The sequence below is a fragment of the Rhincodon typus genome, chromosome 3 (assembly GCF_021869965.1).
Source record: "Rhincodon typus isolate 14 chromosome 3, sRhiTyp1.1, whole genome shotgun sequence".
Taxonomy (NCBI): domain Eukaryota; kingdom Metazoa; phylum Chordata; class Chondrichthyes; order Orectolobiformes; family Rhincodontidae; genus Rhincodon; species Rhincodon typus.
Genome location: NC_063334.1, coordinates 40281910 through 40300779, shown reverse-complemented (window position 1 = coordinate 40300779; position 18870 = coordinate 40281910). Strand labels below are relative to the sequence as shown.

Sequence of the window (18870 nt, the reverse complement as noted above, 5' to 3'; positions counted from 1 at the left end):
AGGGCAATACATTGTTTACTTGGACTTCAGTAAAGCATTTGAAAAGGTTCAGCATGGTAAACTAATTAGTGAAGTTATATCACATGGGATTCGAGGTGAGCTTGCCAATTGGATACAAAATTGGCTTTATGGCAGGAGACAGAGGATTGTGGTGGAGGGTTGTTTTCGGACTGGAGGACTGCGACCAGTGGTATTCTGAGGGCTCGGTACTGAGTCCACTTTTGTGGATTTGCAGGAGGCATGGTTAGCAAGTTTACAAATGGCACCAAAATTGGTGGTATTGTGGACAGTGAAGAAGGTTATCTAAAATTACAAAGAGATCTTGATCAATTGGGTCAATGGACTGAGGAGTGGCAGATGGAGTTTAATTTGGATAAATGTGAGGTATTACATTTTGGTAAAATAAACAAGGGCAAGACTTATACAATTAATGGTAGGGCCCTGGATAGTATTGTTGAACGGAGAGACCTACGGGTTCAGGTACATAATTCCTTGAAATTTGCTTCACAGTTAGACAGGGTGGTTAAAAAGGCACTTAGCATGCTTGCTTTCATTGCTCGGACCTTTGAGTATAGGAGTTGGGACGTCATGTTGAAGAGTCTTCTGTAGTACAGTGTGCAGTTCTGGTTGCCCTTTTGCAGGAAGGATATTACTAAACTGGAGAGGGTTCAGAAATGATTTACCAGGATGTTGCCGGGAATGGAGGGTTTGAGATATAAAAATAGCTGCACAGGCTGGGACTTTTTTCACTGGAACGTAGGAGGTTGAGGGGTATAGGGGTTCATAAAATAATGAGGGCCATAGATAAGATGAATAGCAAAGGTCTTTTCCCTAAGGTGTGGAATTCAAAACTAGCAGACATATTCTTAAGGTGAGAGGAGAAAGATTTTAAAAAGACAAGAGGGGCAACTTTTTTTACACAGACAGTGATTAATGCTTGGGATGAACTGACAGAGGAAGTAGTGGATGCAGGTACAGTTAGAACATTTAAAAGACTTCTCAATAAGTACATGAATAGGAAAAGTTTGGAGGGATATTGGCCAAGTGCAGGCAGGTGGGACTGGTTTAGTTTAGTTTTAGTTAAGTGGCATGGACTAGTTGGATCGGAGGGTCTGTTTCCATGCTGTATGACTCTATGACGGCTGCTACTGTCCACTCACATTTCTGTCAGTTTTGATGTTATAAATAGCTATTGTACGGCATTTAATATGTTTTCATTTGCTTACCGAATAGTGGGCTTGGTGTTATTTCAGATCATGACCCCATATAAGTACCAGGCAGTGACCGTCTCCAGTAAGATACAATCTAACCACTGTTTGTGGACATTCAATGGTGTTACCATCACTGACTCTGGTTATCATTGACCAGAAACTCAACTGGACTCACCACATAAATACTATAAGAGTAGGTCAGAGGCTAGGAGTACTGTGGCAAGTAACTCACCTGATGACTCTCCAAAGTCTATTCACCACCAACAAGGCATAAATCAGGAGTGTGATGGAATACGCCCCACTTACCTGAATGGGAGTAGCTCCAAAAACATTCAAGAAGCTTGATACTATTCAGGACAAAGCAGCCTGCTTGATTGGCACCACAGCCACAAACATCCACTCCCTCCACCACTAACAGCAGCAGTAGCGTGTAACATCTGTAGGATGCACTGCAGGAATTCACCAAAGACCCTTTGAAAGTACCTTCCAAACCCACGAGCACTTCCATCTAGAAGGACAAGGGCAGCAGGTACATGGGAACCTGCAAGTTCCCCTCCAAGTCATTCACCATCGTGACTTGAAAATATATCACCCTTCCTTCGCTATCACTGGGTCAAAATCCTGGAGTTTCCTCCCTAAACTCATGGTGGGTCAATCTACAACACATGGGCTGCAGCAGCTCAAGAAGTCAGCTCAGCACTACCTTCTCAAGGGATGAGCAAGAAATGCTGGCCAAACAAGCGGCACGGATGTTCCACAAGTGAATTTTTAAAAAATGTTGGCTGAGCCATCTCTTGTTTGTACCAGTGCACTTCAACCTCACTGAAAATATTGTCATTCCAAGCACTCCCCCACTCCTGTGAAGGGCTTGCCAAGCTGGGAAATTTCCCAAATTCTCACTACCCAACATGAGGATGAAGATTAAGGTCAGTAATTTTGGAGGCCTCTGCTAAAGGAAGTTACACAGGCCAGCCGTAGATGATAGCCGTTTAAAGGAGTCTTCGTCTGACCTGGGAAAGCAGAACATTTTCTTTTAGCAATTTCATTGATTTCTCTGCACCTGTGACATGCAGCTTTCCCCTTTTCAAAAACTGGGCGGACAAGTTGTCTCTTTCGCTTTCATTTCCAGCAGTTTATAACTGCTTGCGGTGGGTTGTCTAAGGATTACTTAGGGTGATTTGACCTACAATTTTTCGTTCTTCTTGTCAGGAAGAAATTAACCTTTGTTCAGCTAAAAACTTCCGACTGTTAAGAAATGGCAGGGTAACAGAAGTTTAAGTTTCCCAGAACTCTGTGCTCACAGACTTTCTTTCAACAGTTCACACATTTTTATCATAATGTCCAGCAAAATGCATTTGGACCTTTTCAGAATAATGTGTGAACAGATCTGAATGAATCCACACTTACAGCCAGTGAAGCTGCAACAATGGAGATTAAGATGAAGGATAAATTGAGGTTGAATCTCAGCTTTGCCAAGTTGGGTTGGTATTTACAAGACTGAAACCGATCTTTGCCCAACTGGTGCATACCAGTACTCCACAGTTGCCTCCTCTCACTTTTCTTTGTTGCAAACAATCCTACTTCTCTTCCCCTGCTCCTTCTTAAATGCACCTTTATTCATCAACTCAATTATTTCTTGAGGTCAGACTTCCATATTCAAACTACTCACTAGGAAAACAATTTTCTTGAATTCACATGGAGGGTTTCTTAGTATCATATGTTTATGTGCTATGGTTCTGGTTTTCTCAAAATGTGGAAACATCCTTTCTCAGATTGCCCAAAGATCTGGAAGATCACTCGCCCCCGCCCCGGTCTTTATTTTTCTATGATGTGAAGGTGCCGGTGTTGGACTGAGCTGGACAAGGTCAGAAGTCACACAACACCAGGTTATAGTTCAACAGGTTTATATGAAATCACAAGCTTTTATAGTGCTGCCCCTTTATCAGGTGAAGACTTCTGGCCTTCATCTTTCTAGAGGAAGAACCACAGCTTTCTCACTTTTTTCTGATAGGTGTTACTTTTACATTCTGGTATCATTTTAATAATTATTTTTTGCACTTTCTCCAGTGCCTGTAAAAACCTTTTTAGAATTTGAGATCAGAATTATTCCAAGTGTCGTCTAACTGAGGGTCTTGTGCAAATATAACGTAATTTACACTATGTTAAGACACAAGGAGAACTGAATTTGGTTGTGGAGGGAATTTAAATCCCTGAAAAATATTAGTGGGTCAAAATTTCTGGAATTTAGTGGTGCACGTCTGGAGGTGAATGAGAGGTCTTTGTTACATGACTTACTGAATCAAATAATTGGATATGGATTTGAATCCCACCATGGCATATCATGAAATTGAAACCTATTTGATTCACTGATATTCTTCTGGGAAGGTAATCTGCTATCCTTAGCTGGTCTGGCCTACATGTGACTCCAGACCCGCAGCAATGTGGTTGTCTTTGAGTTGCGCTCTGAAAAGGCCAAGAAAGCCAACCAGTTGATGGCCAACGAAGGTTGGCCTTGCCAGGGTGCCCATGTCCCATGAAAGAATGAAGAAAATGAAACTGTGGATTTAATCCAATATCTGAGTGCAACAGCCCGCACATTTGGAACTTGCCAGTATTGACAAAAGTGAGAACACAGCAGGAGATGATACATCAATGAGCTTTACAGGCTGGTACGTCTTCCTGTCTTGAAAGTACATAGCTGCTGCCCCACCTTTTGGAAATGCCTGTGTTTTCAGTGCCTGTTCCGAAAGCCTGATTTCACTGCTTCTCAGATGATTTCTAAAAGGTTAGAAATCACTTTGCCTGTTTTAGACTTGATTCATCTTCAGCTGCTCATCTGTGTTGTCAGCCTTCACTATCAGGCAGCACTACGTTCTGATGAGGAATATGTGGAGCATTGATGTCCACAGCAACAGGGGTGACCACAAACTGTCTTCTTTGCAGCTACTTGCTATTCAACAGACAGCAAGCAATACACCTAGGTGGTGGTGTTACCTCAGTCTAGGGTATACAGACAGAGATTTCAAGTCTTGTGAAATTCTCAACTGCTCATTACTAACATCTGCACCCTCCTAGACTGAAGCCTTCAAAACAGTGGACCAGTGCTAGTGATCATTCGGGTGATGGGCTCCCACTGCTGGTGATCATCAAGGTGATGACCTTCCAGTTACTTTGTCTCAAGCAGCATAGAATCCAGCCTTTAACTTGAAATAATTCCATTGAAGGATGCAGGGAGCCATCACACTGTCTATGATTGATCAGGAAACAAAAGACATGGGATGCAAATGTCACATCTGCATTAAAGAGCCACACTATAACCTGCTTCTGTAATAAGCAGACCCCGCTGACCACACCACAACCAGATCTCTGTCAATAAAACTGAGGTGATATCTCGATTTTCTAATTCCATTCATCTCAAAGTGAAGGCAAGCATTTTGTTTTTTTTTGTAATATAGCCTTGTTGATCTCTGTGTGTGCACCTCTAAGTCACTCTCCAATTGGGCATTCACTCTCCAAGACTTAAATGGTCTGATTATTCTTCCTACAAAGTTGTACCACCTCCCACTTATCAACAGTGAAGTCCATTGATCAATTACACATACCTTTAACTAAGCTATTTTGTCCCTCTCCTGTACTAAGTACACTTTAGAATTTAATATCATCTGCTAGTTTTGAAATTAGAGTCATAATTCACAAATCCAAATAGTTTATGCAAAGGTGAACAATTTGTCCTAGCACTGATCCTTGTGAAATGTTAGTACTTTGCACCTATTGACTGTCTGAGTAAAGGAACAAAACTTCCAGCTTTTAGTACAGTCAATGATCCTGGGGCAAATTACACTCAGAATCGCTCTGGTTTCAGAAGCTTTTGTTTTGTTCAACTTTATGCTCAAACTAATTTGTTGTTTGCCAGACATAAAATCTATAATGAGCTAGTGCAATGGATACTGTATTAAAATATAAATATTTGCAATTTAAAAAGTTGCATTAAAAACATCCCTTTACATTTTTGAGTGATTACCTGCAAATGAAAATGCCGTCATCTTAAATATTAATCATTTTTAATATGTGTTTACTCCATCCCCTCAGTGAGTTGATTTGAAAAATCTGACACTATATTGGTGTGCAGTGTATAGTTTCTCACTAAATTCAAAACTAAATCCTGAAAAACTTCTAAAATCTGTCAGTGAATGTCCCTAATTCTTGAAAACATATTTCATGTTAAGCCCCCGCCTTGAAGGTCCACAAATGGACACAGTCACTGGAAACTAGTCATGGTGATTAGTTCAACCTGGATCCAAAGAATAGGTGATACCAACTTCAAGCACGGCATCTTTTAATCAGCATGAGAAGACAGTACTGGCTCAGTTTGTACTGAATTTGCCATCAAAATTCCTTGATCTTTTGTGCAGAACATTGGAGATAAAGCCAGTACAACTGAGCAGAAACTCTTTCTGTCCTCTATCTCTGTTTTCTGTTTTTTAACCAGGTTGCTATCCGTTGTGCTACTTGTCCCCAATTCTGCATTCTCAGACCTAAGGCATTTGTCTATTATTTGATATATTAGCAGAATCATAGAATTCCTGCTGTGTGGAAATAGGGCAATCGGCTCAACAAGTCCACACTGCCGCTCTGAAGATCATCCCACCTAGACCCATTCTCCTATCCTTTCTCTGTAACCCTGCATTTCCCAGGGCTAATCCATCTAATTTACGCAGCCCTGGAGACAACGGGAAATCTTGCATGGCCAATCTACCTACCCTGCACATCTTTGGACTGTGGGAAGAAACCGGAGCAGCCGGAGGAAACCCACGTAGACACAGGTAAAATGTGCAAACTCCACATAGGCAGTCGCCCAAGGGTGGGATCAAACCTGGGTCCCTAGACCTGTGAGGCAGCAGTGCTAATCACTGAGCCACTGTGCCGCCCCTTTTGTAAATCCAAATATATTGCTGTCTGTACTTCACTCTTCACTACATTTTCTGTTATGTGGTCAATGAATTCAATGAGAGTGATCAAGCATGACCTTCCACTTTTATATCCATGCCAATTCTGGTTTAGTACATTTTCTATTTCTGAACGTTTTTATATTATATATTTCAGTAAGTGTTCCATTACCTAATCTGCTACCTAAATTAAGTTATTTAATCTATAGTTCCATGCACTTGTCCTCACTTAACTTTTCAATTATTAGAATTAATATTTGTAGTCTGACAGTCTTCCAGCAATACCCCATTTCTAACAAGTTTCCTGTCCTAATAGTGTTTATTATGACACATTTGAATGTCGCTGACATTCCAAGGCTTTATGAAGGCACTGAAAGATTCCACCATGATATTATAAAATGTGATGTGTTATTTATTGTATTTACTATATTAGTTTCTGTTATTAATAGATGATGGTCAACTGTTCAGTCCCATCAAGAAATTAAAGCCATATCTGAATAAGTGCCAAGTTTTTAGAAGTGCACAGTGCTATTCACAGAAAACATTTATCTTATTGCTTAATGAAACTGCCCTTGGTTTTGAATTCCAGTGAACTATAAATTCCTGAAGGCTGACTTGTGGGGAATATAATTCCTTAAATGGCTGAGTTTTATCAGTGCAAATGAAGTGTGTGTTTTTTACTGAAAGAATACAGACGAACAAATTTTTCATAAAAACGCACAACCCTGTCTGTGTGAGTTTCTGCTGGGTGCTCCAGTTTCCTCCCACAGTCCAAAGATGTGTAGGTTCACTTAGATTAGCAATGGTAAATGTGGGGTTACGATGATAGGGTGGGAGTCTGGTGCAGACTCAGTTGGTTGAATGGCCTGCTTCTGCACTACAGGGATCCTATGATACATTTGGCCTATTGAGTCCACACCAACCCTCCGAAGAGCAGACCCCTACCATAAAGCCACATTTACTACAGCTAATCTACTTAGCCTACACATCCCTGAAAGGTACGAACAATTTCAGCATGGCAGTCCACCTCACCTGCACATCTTTGGACTGTGGGAGGGAACTGAAGTACCCACAGTAAACCCACGCACACACAGGGAGTATGTGCAAACTTCACACAGACAAGTTACCCAAGTCTGGAATTGAACCTCGCACTGTTAAGCAGCAGTGCTAACCACTGATCCACCGTGCAATCATAGGGATCCTCTGATTCTCTTGCACAAAAAGAGGAAAACCAGTGACTCCCAATTGTGCAGTTTTGATCATGCCTTCTCCATGTTGAGTGTGGGAGAAAATAGATAATCTGAGCTTTGAGTTTGTTTCAGCAAAGACCATTTCAAATGAACTCTGCTGTGAAAAACTGCAGTCTGCATCTTGGGATTTTCCTTGCTAAACTTCATTGGAAAGGGAAATTGGATAGTAGACCATAAGACGTGGAAACAGAAGTAGGCCGATCAGAACTTTGTGTCTGTTCTGCCAGTAAGTTCTTTGCCTTTCGACTCCCACCTAAGACGTAAGTTACCTCTTCAGTATACATGAACTTTTGGAAAACTTGTTGGGAGTTCCAATGGAGACTCTGACAGAAGGGAAAATTCTTGCAATGAAATAAGAGGTTATAAATTATTAATGATTAGAATTCCTAAGGACATCATTAAAACCCAAAGGACAAGATGTACTACTTGACTCCAATCTGAAACAATGATTTCAGTCTTTTTCATTCGTTTTACTTCAACAATCAAACCAAAGTTCTCGTAGGCTAAGCATGTATTATACAGAGAAATCGCCATTAAGATCAGAGAGGAGTATAGTTGTTTTTCTCCGTGGGCGTTGTTTGTTTATTTTTGGGAAGGAGAATTCCACAACTAAGGAGACAGGGCTCTGGAACATATTCAAGGCTGAGTTAGATAGCTGTTTGGTCAACAAAGCAATTTGAGAGCTATGGGGGATAGACAGGAAAGTGGGTTTGATGCCATTACTAGATCATCTATTATCTCATTGAGTGGAGGAGGAGGCTGAAGGAGCAGATGGGTCTACTCCTGTTCCTATATCCAAAGTTCCAAAAACCATGACCAATATAAATTTGTAAATGATACAGAAAGCAGCAGATACACAAAGATTGATCTCATGTTCTATGAACCATCTGTTCAGTGTGTACAACATCCATTTCAGCCAAAACGTCCTTCAAAGCTCCCGATCTTTCCAAGGTAGAATTCAGCACCTTTCGTTCAAGGATTTAACCACGGATTCTCACCTGGCAGCAGTTTCCCGGCAACTTGGGTTTCATTGCTACAACTGAAATTACTCCACAGAGGCAAGAATCGTGTCATCAAGTCACCCTTTATTTACAGATGGAAAATCAATAACTTCTGCCAACTTGCCATGGCCCCCAATATAGCTCGACAATTGTGACACTGCACAAGCTGATGTGTGCAGCTCCGGGATCAATCAGTCCTCTTGCCACTATCAGAAATCGAGCAAAACCTATAATGAGACCATGGTTTTGGGAGGTGCAACTTCCATCACCAAATTCATCTGTCCCCAATACACATCTCACAAAAGTGCCAACATACCTGAGGCCAGAGACAGAGCTGTCACTGCCTCCTAGTCACTCTTCCATTGTCTGTAAAACATGGATCCATCTATATGGTTATTTACTAGCTTTTTTTTCTAATCAATGCATTCAAAGATATTATGGCACATCCGGAACAGGTGGGACTTGAACCCAGGCGTACTGGCTCAGAGGCATGGACACTAGCTTTTGGCAGAAGAGCCTTTACTCATTTGTTAGGTAACATTGGATATTAGTCAGTAATTGACAACTGTTGCCCCAATTGAACAGTTAAAATTTAAAAGTATCCAGAAGAGTCAGCCTTTAAATATCAGGGCAAAATTGCTCAATTGCCTCGGCTTTGGCTGCATTTATGTCTGGAGAAAACATAATCTAGACTTGGTTTACCAAAAAGTGCATCATTATTTAAGATCACCACATTTATGATGGAGCCGTCAAACATTCAAATCAGGACCGTACGAATCGTGTAATCAAGCTGCAGGGGAAATGAGCAATAGGAAAAGGGTTAAAAAGAAATTATTTATGTGGGTGAATAGATCCCATCTCAAACTTGGTTTTAGTTAAAAGCAACTTGGCTGCAGAACACAGAACATCTGTTTCCAGCAAAATTCAGTTAAATTTTTGGAGCCTGGCTAAAAAAGTTTAAACCACGTGTTAACTGAAGAGCTTGTAACAGCGAATTTATCATCTGAGATTGCAAAACTGAGGAGAGACAGAGAGAGAATTATAGAGGCAAAACTCCAGAGTTAGTGAATCGTAGAGTCAGGAAAGATCTGCTGCCAGGTGGCTGTGCTTGAGGTGTTGTCAGCACCTGTGTTGTGCTGGAATTCGACAAGCGTAAGATGGTTGAAGGGGAAAGCCTTGCTGGAAATAAACGAAAGACCCAAGAAATCTCAACTCTTGTAAAATAAATGCTTGGAAACAGTACTGGGGACTGGGACCAAGTACTTAGTCATGCAAGTTCTTGCAAGTATCCAAATTGAGTTTTGGGGCTGTAGATGGAAACTTAGGTTATGAATTTGGTTAAGAGAAGAAATACCTATGTTTGTTGTACTTCCAATACTTCAGCAGGATTGACTTATTCAGATAGATTGTAGTACTGTAGTATTCATGCACTTTGATTTTTGTATGGTAAAATTATTTTGATTTAAATGATGAGCATTGTGGCTTCAATCTTGTATTCATATCCATTTTTTCTGATTTTTGAAATAAATATAAATAAATACACACCTTACTGGTCTCTACTGAGATCATAGCACAACAGATACATAGAGAATATTTATAGTTCACTCTCCAGTAGAAAGCCTCTCCTGTTAATTGAGCAAATTAGCAAGATCATACACAGTGTCCATTATATTTTTATATATGTAGTTGGAAGGTGAGGCTTCCCGAAAGAACGGAAAGTTAGAGAATTCCTTTCTCCATGTGCATTGTCCAGATCTGTCACTGCATAATAATCAGAAGCAAGAAATTCTTCCCATTCTCATGAGACTCACTAGGGTTCTCACTTTTCACTTTTTACAGTATCATCTTTCACTGGTTCTTCATCTCCTGATCAGTCATGAGTTCCTAATAGACCGCACCCTTCAATGAATGAAAGAATATATCATCGAGGAGATGCAGTTCCTCAAAAAAGTGTAGCACCAGTGTACCGTGCAATGGAGTGACAGGGCCTTAACCGTTCACTTTAAATACATTAATATTTAAAAACTCATTAACAAACTTTTATTACTTGCTAAATTTGTCGAGCTCCAGAATCTCTTGTCCAATCCATCCAATTCCACTATAGAGTGTCTCAAATTGACCTCTTGTAGCCTTAAGTTTAGGTCATATTTTCTTGATGTTCAATTGGATTGTGCAGTGTTACAGGTAAGCTGGTGTTAAAGTTGTTTATTTTGATCTCAATATTTTGCAGTACCCCATTCTGAAGGCCTGAATTGCTAGTTGAGTTAAGGTTCACCTAATCAGTCTAGCTCTGCTTGCACTTAATCATGTTTGAGCTTTGTCAGTGACGTATGAGAGGTTATTTGATTTGAGGGTCAAATGTCAGTAGACAAACCCAGCTGAACTAAATGAGATGTTTATTCTGTGCTCTTCTAACATGAGTCCTTGTATAATAGATGACTTAGATGATCCCCAGTCCATGAAACGCTTCTTCTTTTATCTACGTTCATGGACTAGTGATCATACCTATAACATTCCAGTCTGTCTGCCTCTGCTACACGCTGGCTAAACTCTGTGAGTCATCAGGGAGTCCCCTTCATGTACTTTATGTATTTACTTTGTGGGAGCAATGGATAAAAGCCTGTTACCAGTCTCTGTGGAGCAAGAGTGTCCTGAAATGTTGAAGTAGTCTATAAAATCTATTTATCTGTTTGCCCTAAGGAAAGATGGTGTGGAAGGTAGTGGTGATAAGGGATGTAACAATTACATTCAGTTCATCATTTGATAATTCAGTTGTACACTTTTTGTATGTGACAATTGGATAAAATCATCAAAGTTAAGTTTACATTTCAGACTGTCTTTAATTTTATTAAAGATTATTCCGTCTGTAACAATAATATATTTATATCACTAAGGTGTACATAGGGCAATGTATTTTTAAATGAGGTTGAAAATTCAAACAATGTTTTGATTAATCTAACAATATATGTTTTCTTCTGTTGGAGAGAGGAAATGCCACCAGATTATTTGTCTTACATTTTAGAAAACAATATGATAGCCATAACAGTGACAAGTAGATATTCAGGTACTTTCTAAGATATTTGTTGCATCGACAGTTGGCTTAGTGGTTCATATTGCTGCCTGGTAGCGCCAGGGACCTGTGTTTAATTCCAGCCTCGTGTGCCTGTGTGAAATTTGAACATTTTCCACATGCCTGTGTGGGTTTCCTCGGACAATGCAAAAATGTGCAGGTTGGGTGGATTGACAATGCTAAATTGCCCATAATGTCCAAGGATGTGTAGGTTCGGTGATTAGCCATGAGAAATGCATGGTTACAGGGATAGGGTCAGGGGGGAGGTGGGTTTAGGTCGGATGTTCTTTGAAGGATTACTATGGGCTGAATGGCCTGCTTCCACACTGTAGAGATTCTATGATTCTAAGACAGTAACTGAAGTATTTGCCCAGAGAATTAGGCGTGCATTTTTGAAGCTTCCAAGCAGTATGTTTCAAATTTTTCTCAAGATTCCTAAAGTTAGGAATGCCATTAATCATTATGTGCATTATAATGGGTTCTTTGGAAAAGACAGTTTAATAGAAGGGGAGGTTAACTTTTTAAACCTCCATCACCACTCTAAGATTTTGGTAGATACCTTTTTCTGAGTGATAATGCTCTGATGTTGAACTGTCTAATGCTGTAACAATTGGACATTTTCCGAAACCATTCTCATTTGAAATTATGCAATTTCTGACAATGATTTATTTGAAATAGTGCTCACCCATGGACAACATCTGTATAATGAATTGGATGATTATGAAATGTGGTTTTTGCATATAAAGGTGATAATTGGAATTATGTTGGTTTTGCTTTAAACTGAGGTGATTGAGTGAAAAATCAGTGGTAAAGGGACAAAGCACTGAAACAGGGAACCTTGTGTCAGTTGTCACAGAAAATGATAGCTCATCAAGTGACAAAAGGAACCCTGTGGATCATTAATAGTGCTACAAGGAACTCACTGTGGGCTTCATTAGAAGTAAATTGTGACTTTCAGTCCATTGCTGGAGTATTGCAGTTGGAGATTGATTTTAATAGGCACCATTGGGAAGATAATGTGAACTAAAAGTGTCGAGGGTTTACTAAAGTGTCATCCCTATATTTTGTTGTAAGTTCCTTTTGTGGAGAGGAAGTTATGCTCCTTTGTATTTCTGGTTTGCTTAATTATTTTCCCATGGCTCTTCAAATGTCAGAAGAGAATAAATATAATTTATTTCGTGCAGTTGCACAGTTGAAGTATTTCAGACCATCACTGGTGTGAAAAATAACATGGAGCTTCTGGAGGAGTTTGTGATTCATGGGGGTGAAAATAGAATTTAATTTTGTTCTTATCCGTGTAATGGAGAAGGAATTGAATGAGTCGTGCACATTGTGCTCTAAAGCACATTGTATTACAATGTTTTGTTTGTAACTACAGACTGGGATTTCACAGCAGCCAGTAATTGCATTGTGTGTGTTTTCATTAAAGGAGAGTTGGATTTGTGCCTGTACAGTAGATTACTGCATTGAGCACAGAGGTCGCACTATAATGCCAGTGACCCTGAAAAATTAATAAGGAGGGTTGCCATGTTTGTGATTTACTCAGATGTAGCTGTGTACATAACGAAGACTTAAGGCCCTGCCACAACCAGGACCCACATTCTTTGGCTGTTTGGTCACAAGTAAATGATTTAAAAAGCTGGTGTTGACCTTCTGTTGACTTTTTAGCAACAGCCTGATTCTATTCCATGTAATTGTTTCTAGTGATACAAGTAGGTTATTTAAGGTTGCTACTGCCCCAGATAAATTCACATTATTTTTACGATTTCAAATGAGTAGTAAGAGAAAAACCTGACAATCCACTGTAGATTTACAGTGATGGAACACCAGAAGTGTAAGCTGTTTTCATTTCTTTGCAGTTGCATTTTGCACTGAGTGGGATCTGAGGCTTGGCTTTTCCAGTGATAAATGTGAGTGAATATGATGACATTTGTAAGAAATACTTTCTTACAAAGCAGTCCAATATTCACAACGACCAATTAAAAATGTTTTCATCTTTCGCAAAAAGGGAAAATATGTCTTAACTTGTATTACTGTGTAAATGGAACAGATATGCATTATCCTTTTCAAATTGCAGGCTGTAATTCAGTAGTTTTGGATCTTTTGATATCGCCATGCACAGGAATTCTATTGGTATGATGACCTCAATATCGACAGAGTCCCATGAATGTGGTCATATTATAAATATCACCATTAATACTTATGGAGAAATAATTACTTGTGATTAATTCCAACTGTTGACTGTTTAGATGAAAATCTTATTATATTTCACCAATGACCTCAATTATTCTGAACTGCTCAATTTTGTTTTCACAGTCCAGATCCACATATGTTAAACAGGTTCAATCAGTATAAACTAACAGAAGTGATGCATCCACCTTAATCCAGCATAATCAGAACCTCAAGCTGTTCTGAGAAACTCTGAATGTCCAGAACTATGAAAAGCTTCACACTTTTGTATTCCTCTTTTTTCATAAACCACAGAAGCACAAGTAAAGAAAATGCACCATAAAACTTTGGGGGTGAAAACGAGTAAGAGGTAAAGATGCTCTAAGGAGGATAGTCTAAGCATAATCAAGAATAACGAGTGACTATTGCATATCAGAAATAATATTGTCTCCGCTCCAATGGATTTCTCTTTCTTCTGCTCTTCTCCCTCACTCTAGTCAATTGATCCTGGCCAACAGTTCACATGGGAACATTCAAACATGGAAGTCAACAAACCAAAGAATAGATATGCAAACGTAATTGCATATGACCATTCACGGGTTCTCCTATCTGCGATTGATGGTAAGTGAAGTCTCTGAACTGACACACCTGTGAAAATCTGAGCTTGACAGCTCCAGACTTCTGGGATCGGCCTTCAAAATGTTCACTTCTTCCTTCAGGAATGAAGTCAGTGATCACAGTCTAATTCATTTTTCACTTTGGGCAGAAACCTGGTGACTGTTATCATTTTGTTTTCTTTACTGTTTTATGGGGTGTGGCCACCACTGATTTGTTTCCCTTGAACAGTATGGCTTGCTAAACCAATTTGGAGGGCAGTTAAGGGTTTGCTGTGAATTTGGAGTCACATGTAGGCCAGACACAATATGAAAGACAGTTTCCTTCCCTAAAGGATATTAGTGAACCAGGTGTTTTTTTTTTTTAGCAACAATCGATAATAGTTTCACGGTCACCATTTACTGTGAGTAGCTTTATATTCATATTTATTAATTGAACCATGGTCTGATTTGGACCCATGTCTCCTGGGCATTTGCCTTAGCCTCTGGATTACTGGTTCCAATAATGTTACCACCGTGCCATCATCTGTCCTTAATGGAACGCACTCAAACTCCGTAGCCAATGATTTTCAAATTGACCATGTTCTGTAGCAGCTGGCAGTTTGCTCAAGCATTGGTAGTACCATTGTACACAAGCAATGATAGTAATATACGCTGGGGTATTTATTTTTACTATGTTAGCATTCAAGGAATTGGTGCAAATTCAGCTCTGATATCTGAAGGTGCATTCTCATCAACTGGAACCTTGAACCGCAATGAGAAAATAAGAAATTCAGTTTACTGAAAGGTTACTCTTAAAAAGTGAGATGTAGAAAGTTGCATCCAGAAGAAACTGTCAGCTTTCCAATGACATTCATTTGGAGAAATATGCACAATAGAGACGGCTAAGTTTTGGGTCAGCAAGTAATTGGGAAAATTACTTTTGTACCTGGCTGAGATTTTTAAAAAATTTAATCATGGGATGAGGGCATTGCTGGCTAGGCCAGCATTTTTCATCCACCCCAAAAGGCAGTTAAGAGTCAACCTTGGATGACATATCCATCCTGGGCCTCTTCCAGTGCCACAACGATGCCACCCGAAGGTTGCAAGAATAGCACCTCATATTTCACTTGGGAACCCTGCAGCCCAATGGTATCAATATGGACTTCACAAGCTTCAAAATCTCCCCTCCGCTGACCGCATCCCAAAACCAGCCCAGCTTGTCCCCGCCTCCTTGACCTGTCCGTCCTTCCTCGCACCTATCCACTCCTCCCACCTCAAGCCCCACCCCCACCTCCTACCTACCAGCCTCATCCCACCTCCTTGACCTGTCCGTCCTCCCTGGACTGACCTATCCCCACCCTAACTCCCCACCTACACTCACCTTTACTGGCTCCATCCCCGCCTCTTTGACCTGTCTGTCTCCTCTCCACCTATCTGCTTCTTTATCCGTCTTCCATCCGCCTCCCCCTCTCTCTCTACTTATTTCAGAATCCCCTTCCCCTCCCCCATTTCTGAAGAAGGGTCCAGACCCGAAACGTCAGCTTTCCTGCTCCTCTGATGCTGCTTGGCCTGCTGTGTTCATCCAGCTCTACACCTTGTTATCTCAGATTCTCCAGCATTGGCAATTCCCACTATCTAAGAGTCTACATTATTGTGGGGCTGAAGTCACATGTAATCCAGACCAGGTAAGAGTGGCATCAGTGAACCAGATAGGTTTTTCCTAACAATAGTTTTGTGGTCATCATTAGACTCCTAATTCTAGATTTTTACTGAATTCAAATTACACCATCTGCCATGGTGGGATTCAAACCTGGGTCCCCAGAACATTTCATTGTCTCTGGAGTAACAGTCCAGCAGTAATACCACTGGGCTATCACCTCCCCTGTGTAGAGTGTTTGTACATTGCATTGAAAATTGGTGAATTGGACTTTCTCAGAAGGTAGACTCAGTAGGTTTATTGTATAAGTTAATAGGTCTGAAATCGTCAATGTTGGAGACAGCATTAGGCTCCATCCAAACTGATGATATTTTATGGTCTTGCATGGGGTAAAGTGGAATCTAGCTTGATATCCCAATGGCGACAGATGTCACGTCATTGTCTCCTGATTGGCTAATGAGACTACAAAATTGTAATTATCACTATCATCCATAAACAACATCTTGTTAAGATAAGTGCCTCATTAGATAAGATTTAGTTGTGGTTTAATTTTGACTCCTGCTAACCAAGTGGCTCCTTGGATTTATTATGACCTCTTGACATTTTGTTGCAGTGCAACAGGAGGGGCTGTCAAAATCTTATTGTTCACTGAAAAGAGTAGAAAGTAGGATTAGTGGCAGCACTCTATCACAATCATTATATGTTCGTGTACATGCAACTAGAATAGATCTTCTATTCTGCACGTAATGAATTTAGCGACAAATATCAGAAGCTTTACAGAATTAGTAGGAGTCTATCTTCACTAGTACACCATTATAATGTGAAAGCAGAAATGCTGGAAAGATGCCAACATCCATGTCAGAAAAGAAATAAAGATTTTTTTACATTTGGGTCAAGACCTTTGTCAGAGCCAAGTTTGCAATTTGCCTTTCTCAGTGCATATGTAATTAGAGTTTTTATAGGTGATTGTACTTCATAAAACTGTAGTATTCAGTAATATTGTATTCTATACAAAGCTAGCAGGATTAATTACAGCAAAATTTAATATTTCGGGTACAAGTTTAATTACATTTTCTCAAGTTATTGTTATTCTCAAAATATTTGTAATAAATAAGGCAATTCATGATTGGCGCTGAAGTACTAATTATATTTGAATTGATTCGTCCCTAAGATCTCATCGGTGCGCTAAACAGATTTGCTTGTCAGTCTGACAGCCAAAACAATGCATCTGGAAAACAGAACAGAAATCCTTGATGCTTTGGCATGTTTGTTAACATTGCAAAAAATAAATAGATTTCCAAGTTCCTGATGTATTGCAACTGAAATAAATTTGAATTCCCAATGACCCCTGCAGTATTGATAAAAATTAGACTCCACCCGACATCAAACCTGAATGCTTTTCTTTAAAAAACATGGTGAGTATCTGCAGTACATTGACTGAAGAAGGTTAGGAGGAGTTTAATTAACATACTTTAAGATGATAAGATTATCTTGTAAAATAGTTAACACTTTATCCTGGTTCCCATGTTCAGTTAGTATAAACATTTTTGACTAAATGTGTTGTCCCTTTCTCCTTTAAACCTGCAGTCGTCAAACCATTCCTTAAACAGAAAAAAACAACCCTTTGACCCCATTTTTCCTGGAAACTACCACTCACCTCCAATCTCCCTTTCCTCTACATAATCCTTGAACATTATATTGGCACCCAGATTTATTCTTGTCTTTCCCAGAACTTCAAGTTTTTTGTCCTACCACAGTACCAAAATGACTCTTAGGCAAAGTTTGAAATTACATCCGACATGATTTTGGCAAACTTTCTTTCTTGTCCCTTTCGACCTCTCTGTAACCATTGACATGGTTGAACATGCCTTTCCTCTGCAATGCCTCTCCACTGGCATTGGGCTGTTTAGGATTAGGCCATACAACACAGGCACAGAAGTAGTTCATTCAGCCTATCCAGTCTACTGCACCATTCAAGGAGATCAGGCTTATCTGATAATCCTACACTCCATTTCCCCATCACCTTTAATTCTCTTACAGATTAAAAATCTGTCTACCTCCGTCTTGAATATACTGATGACGAGCCTTGATGACCCCTTGCAGTAAAAATTCCATAGGTGTATTACCCTCTGAGAGAAGAAGTTCTCTCACCTAGTTGCATTCTAGCTATCAAACTATATCCAGAGAAATAGTCCTGCTGCTACACCTGTCTCCCGAGGATCTAAAATCAGCTCTCTTCTATATCTCATCTACATGTTGCCCATCACTGAAATCGTCGAGAAGCACAGCATTAGTATTCACATGTACGCTGATGAAACCCAATTCTACCACACAACTACCCCTGTTGATTATGCCCCTGGTGTTCAATAATCAGACTGCATATCCAACATCTAATACTGAAAAAAGAAACAATTACTCAAAATATTGGGATGGCTGAAACCATTATTTTCAATTCTCACTCCAAATTCCGATCACTAGCTACTGACTCCATCCATTACCCTGGCAACAGCCTTATATTAAACCAATTTGATGGCAAATTGGACCCTAAGATGAGCTCGTTTGTGCTGTCAATATTACTGCTTGTTTTACCTCTGTAACTTCACCTCAGTAACTTCACCTCTGTCTCAAATCATCTACTGTTAAAACTCTCATTAATGCTTTTGTAACTGCTAGACATAGCTATCCCAGCATACTCCTGGCTCATCTCACACATTCTATTCTCCACAGGCTTGAAGGCACTGATTGTGTCTCACTTCACATTCATCTCTTCTCACAGCTGTGTGTTTGTTGACCCCATTAGCTTACAATAAAGAAAATGTCTTGATTTTACAATTCTCATCCTCCTTTTCAAATCTTCCATGACCTTACTCCTCCCTGTCTCCAAAATCTCCTCCAGCCCATCTGAAAATTCAATGGTCCTCTGATCCTGGCCACTTGAGCATCCCATGTTTTATGTAACTATGCCTTGGA

General features: G+C 39.9%; 1 protein-coding gene across 5 annotated transcripts in view; it reads left to right on the top strand.

The window, feature by feature from the left end:
• Positions 1 to 18870, top strand: part of LOC109939107 (receptor-type tyrosine-protein phosphatase delta) — a 542862-nt gene that overhangs the window by 454546 nt on the left and 69446 nt on the right. For all 5 annotated transcript variants that reach the window (XM_048595070.1, XM_048595069.1, XM_048595071.1 and 2 more), the window contains one exon: positions 14145 to 14268. In XM_048595070.1, the coding sequence (XP_048451027.1) occupies positions 14145 to 14268 (124 nt within the window). The remainder of the gene's footprint in view (positions 1 to 14144; positions 14269 to 18870) is intronic.